Source organism: Gekko japonicus, unplaced genomic scaffold (genome assembly GCF_001447785.1).
Source record: "Gekko japonicus isolate JY-2015 unplaced genomic scaffold, Gekko_japonicus_V1.1 scaffold5483, whole genome shotgun sequence".
NCBI classification, from domain to species: Eukaryota; Metazoa; Chordata; class Lepidosauria; order Squamata; family Gekkonidae; genus Gekko; species Gekko japonicus.
The window spans coordinates 34,532-39,755 of record NW_015169946.1 but is presented as its reverse complement, the minus strand read 5'-3'; the positions used below and the strand labels follow the sequence as shown (position 1 = coordinate 39,755).

General features: G+C 44.9%; 1 protein-coding gene and 1 pseudogene across 1 annotated transcript in view; one reads left to right on the top strand and one right to left on the bottom strand.

The window, feature by feature from the left end:
• The window catches only part of LOC107115786 (opioid growth factor receptor-like), a gene marked incomplete at its 3' end in the record, with an annotated part of 17,790 nt that overhangs the window by 4,057 nt on the left and 8,509 nt on the right, over positions 1–5,224 (bottom strand). The window contains exons 2-3 of the mRNA XM_015417547.1: positions 3,829–3,876; positions 954–1,016 (exon numbers count right to left, since the gene is read on the bottom strand). Coding sequence (XP_015273033.1) covers positions 954–1,016; positions 3,829–3,876 — 111 coding nt within the window. The remainder of the gene's footprint in view (positions 1–953; positions 1,017–3,828; positions 3,877–5,224) is intronic.
• LOC107115784 lies at positions 2,811–3,186 on the top strand (annotated as a pseudogene).

The following is a 5,224-nucleotide window of genomic DNA, read 5'->3' as shown; positions in this document are numbered from 1 at the left end:
GAATGAGATCCGGAAGTGGTGCAGCCGGAAGCAGGGGCAGGGCTTCGTTGTGTGCCCCGCCCCCCGCACCTCACCTGGGGGAACTGCATTCCCCCGCGATCCCCCCCGAAATGACCTCTGGATTCCGCATTACTCCACGTGCAGCTGCTGGTGTGACCTGGGGTCAAGAACCACAAGAATGGGCTAGACTAGAGAGAGTGTTTGTGTTAGGCCTCAGAAGTAGATTGCTCAGAGTGTTTAATGTGGTTTTTGCATCCATTTTAGTGGAGATAATTTAATACATGTGTCTATAATAATTTCTAAATCTTTGTACAAAGGGCGAACAAATGATAATCCATAAACAAAATAAATTCAAGAGGAGATTCAAGAGGAGATCAACTGTAAATTTTTAGTGGATATTTTAGCCAAACAGAGTAATTCATGTTACATTAAAACTGTAACTTACCCTCCCTCTTCTCCTGCCTCCTCCTGGCGGAATGAGGGCCGGAAGCGGGGCGGCCGGAAGCAAGGGGCGGGGCTTCGTCATGTGCCCCGCCCCCCGTAACTCACCCAGGGGAACTGCAATCCCCCGCGATCCCCCTCGAAATGACCTCTGCTTATACCCAGAATTAAACTTTGTTGGTCTAAAAGGTGCCACTGGACTGAAAACTTTTTTCTGTCGCTTCAGACCGACTCAGCTACCAAGGCTCCTCCCTCTAAGCTGTGGAGTCTTGTGAGCAAAAATTCTGCTTTGTGAGCTCCTGGCATTAAAGTTGTGAGCGAGCAATTTGGCTACTGCAAAAATTAGTTTGCCCTGGAACCATCCTTCCTGAGGTAAGACAAAAATGGGCGAGCCGGAGGATAAAAAAACTGTGAGCTAGCTCACACTAACTCAGCTTAGAGGGACCACTGACAGCTACCCGCCTCAACCTATCTTCAATAAAGAGAACGACAGACAGCCGCCAAGTCCTTACCGGGTAGTGGTGCCGGTATCTCTGCATATCTTTAGCAGCCATCCAGTTGCGTCTGCTTGAGCTCTAAGGAGTAAAAAGGAAATCGAAAGTCAGGAGAGGGCAGGTGTGGCGTCCTCTTATTAGGGAGGACTCGTTTTCTCTTTAAATTCATAGTTTGTGTTCATAAACAGGGTAGATTCATTAGCTATTACTGTTATTCAGTGACTTGTCCTTGTTATGGTGCAACTTTTCCTTTTGTACTGAAGAAAGACTCGCAGAAAAGAACCATCGGATCCAACCTGTCAGAAGCAGGTAACTGAATCTGACCCAGAATTATTTTCTATCTGTGCATTTTTATCCTGCCCTTCCGACAAGAGTGGAATTCATGGTCATGGTTATTGGTTTCCATTTTACAACAACCTGGTGAAGAACTGAAAGTCAGAGTGATTTCCTCCACACGCACTGTCAGAAGCAGGTAACTGAATCTGACCCAGAATTATTTTCTATCTGTGCATTTTTATCCTGCCCTTCCGACAAGAGTGGAATTCATGGTCATGGTTATTGGTTTCCATTTTACAACAACCTGGTGAAGAACTGAAAGTCAGAGTGACCGGTAAGAAGTCGCCCAGTGATTTCCTCCACACACACACACATTCTTTTTGTCCTGAACATCCAGCCAGACGATGCTCTACAGAACTCAAAAGCTCGTATACCATTTTGCGATGTTTGCTGGGTCAACCCTAATAAAAAGGTAGGCCATCTCTCATGCTTTCGGGATTTGTCTGCGGATCAACGAGGATACTTGCAGCCAGCCTCTCATATTACAACCTGCCCGTTTGAGAAAAGAATGTTTGCGCATCATGAGAAAACACCATGACTCTTGAACGATTCTCCCCCGTCTGGTTCCTGCTTTCGTTACAGGGGTGTTTACCTACTGAACTCTTTCAAAAGAAAGGCTTTATCTGTTTCCAGGGTAATGCTGACCTTATAGAGAAGGCTGCTTCCAAGTTCGGGTGATAAAAACTTCCATTTTTATTTACAGCAATCTTCATACTGCTATTCTAGCTCTTTTATTTTTGGCCATTCTCCTAGCTGGTAAATTACTTATTTATTCAGAAAATTTTAACGCCACCTCTCCAAGAACCTGCCTGAAGCAGCTCAAAAAATTTAAAGCAAACACAAAACATTAAAAGATATTAAGAGACATAAAATGTGATATGCAAGATATCGCTCCATATCTTGATGGTGGATTCCTCCCCCCACTCCTGCACATGCAGCTGCTGGTGTGACTTTGGGTCAGTTACAAGTTCTTTCAGAGCTGTTCTCTCACGAGCAGTTCTCGAAAGAGCTCTCTCAGCCCCAGCTACCTCAAAGGGTGTCTGTTGGTGGGAGGGGAAGGAGATTGCAAGCTGCTCTGAGACTCTTTTGGGTAGTGAAGGGTGGGGGATAAATCCAATCTCTTCTCTTCTTCTTCAGCCCTTTGAATAAGACTGGGGCATTCGTACTTTAAATCTTATTAACATATCACAAAACATTTTTATGTGCTACATCAGGGGTCTCCAATCTTTTAGAGCTTGTGGACGTCTTCGCAACCACAAAATGGATGATGCGGGAGGCAGAGCTAGCCACAAAATGGCTAGCCATGGCTCTTCTCTTCAGCCACACAGTGAAGATCCTTGTATTGTGGTGCAACACAGCCAATCAAATCTCTAATGGCCAATCAGAAGCCTTGCTGGACAAAAGCTTCACCTGACCCCACCCACTTTCTAAAAGTACATGATAGGCACCATGAGAGCAAGCTTTAAATAAAGAGAATAAAGAGCACTAAAGGGGCTCTTCCGCTGCGACATTGTGGTGACCGGTTGTGAAGTCTTCACCATGTCCTTCCACAAGACATTCAAGATCAAATGGTTTCTTGCTAAGAAGAAGAAGAGGAGATTGGATTTATACCCCACCCTTCACTACCCAAAGAAGTCTCAGAGCGACTTACAGTCTCCTTCTCCTCCTCACAACAGACACCCTGTGAGATAGGTGGGGCTGAGAGAGCTCTTTTGATGACTGCTCTTTAAAGAACAGCTCTGATGGAACATGTGACTAGATTAGAGTCTGCACTCCAAACCACTACACCAAAGTGGCTCGAAGAAGCAGAAACAGAACCGGCCCATCCCACAATGGATCCATATGAAAACTGGCAATAAGATCAGATAGAACTCTCAAAAGGAGGCACTGGAGAACGACCGAGCTAGGCCCGTAAAGAGAATCCACCCCAACCCTTGCGGCACATCTTGTCCTGCATTGAGACCTCAAATGGCCCTTTTGCTACCAACCTGCCACAGCTCTGTTTTCAAAGCTGGCTCACATTGTGCATATTTTCTTTTATAAACCTTTCTTTTTGCAAAGGAGTTTTTGAAATAATTAAAACCAAATAATGGGGAGAGAGAAAAAGAGTACTAAGCGGAAAACCTGGGTTCGAATTCCCATTCAGCCACAAACCAAAGAGCAACTAGTACTTGCACAGTAGACATTTTGGGGAAAAAACTTCTGATCCACAGCGGAGTCTTCTTCATTAAGCCACTTCACCAGGGAACAACATGACCCAAAGTGAATTAAGAGATTTCTGTTAAATGCACTTCAGCTGAACTGCTGTAATTGCTTAGATGAGCCCCAATTATTAGGTCTCTCTCATTTTCCAAAAAAAGCACTTATCAAGTTTCTTCAGGGATCACAACTGACCCTGCTTGCTCTGAAAAATGAGAAATGAATACAACAATGTTGTTTGCTTGCCGTAATACCAATTCACATCAAGCGGAACAGACTCGGTGGAACGGCAGCCGTTTAGATAACCTTTCAGCTTCCATAAGGCATAAGAACCCTTCTCTTTCCTTTAAATTCTTACCTTGTATCTTCCAAAACCCATGGCGGAACGGTTCGGCCTTCGCCACTCCTGAGGAGAAAAACACTCATTTTAAGACAAAGTTTCTGACAGAATTTAATCCCTGAGCATTACAAATGCACGCATCTCCACAGTCTGTGCGCCTTTCCCCACTACACTCTGAAAACTTTGAAAACAGAGGCCTTTGCCAATTTACCTCAAGGAACAGCTATTATAACCATTATTATTCAAAACGTTTTTAAGCTGCTGTTCAGCCTGATCCGGGTCAACGACATTTTTTAAAATACGCAATTAAAACTAATCAAATGTATAAAATAACTGAATCAAAAACACACAAACAAACAAAACCAGAAGACGGGCCAGTGACCTAATAGCAGATCGGGGGATTGTTCCTATTGGGTCCTGCAGAGCCCCAAAAACATGGCCTCCTACTTTCAGACAGAGACGAAGGAAGGATGGAGTGGAACCAGAGTCAAAAACAGAAAGCCAGCATGGTGTCGTGGCTACAGTGTGACACTAGGAGCTAGGAAACACAGGTTCAAATCCCCACTCGTACCATGGAAGTTTGCTGGGGGACCTTTGGCCAGTCCCGCACTCTCAGCCTAACCTACCTCACAGGGTTATTGTGAGGATTAAATGGAGAAGAGGATAAGCTGCTTTGGGTCCTCACCAGTGTCCCCTCTAAGCTGAGTTAGTGTGAGCTACCCTCACAGTTTTTTAGCCTCCGGCTCACACCTTTTTGCCTCAGCGCAGGAAGGAAGGCTCCAGAGCAAACGAATTTCTGCAGCAGCCAAATCGCTCACTCACAACTTTAATGCCAGCAGCAGTTCATGAAGTAGAATTTTTGCTCACAAGGCTCCACAGCTTAGAGGGAGCATTGGTCCTCACTGGGGAGAGAAGTGTCCAGAAGTAATATTATACCTCACCCGCAAAGTCAGGGCCCTGCTTGGCCATGGGAACAGTGGCATAAGATGACCTCCACCCACTTTCTTCTCACACTCATCTGAAGGTTGACACCGGGTATTACGTACAACCACAATTCAACGGCTGGTGGTCCCCAACACTGGAAGGACACGCCACGTCTCTCCCCCTGAAAAGTCTGTTGACAGTTGGGAGATGCTTGTATTGGGGCAGACAATTGGGGCACTGTGTGTAGCTGGTGATCAGATCATGAAGGGACCCGGGCCTCGGAACAGGACTAGAGATGTGAAGGCCCGGGAAAAAAACAGAAAAATTTGGGGGGAAACGTCCCCCTCCCCGTTTTTTCCTGAAGCCTTTTTTGTTTTTTTCTGAAAAATTGGAAAAATTGAAAAAAGAAAAAAAATGATTATGGAACATTTTATTTTAACATGATGAATAAAATATTTTAAGACAAGGTGTTCAAATATTTTCCAAATCA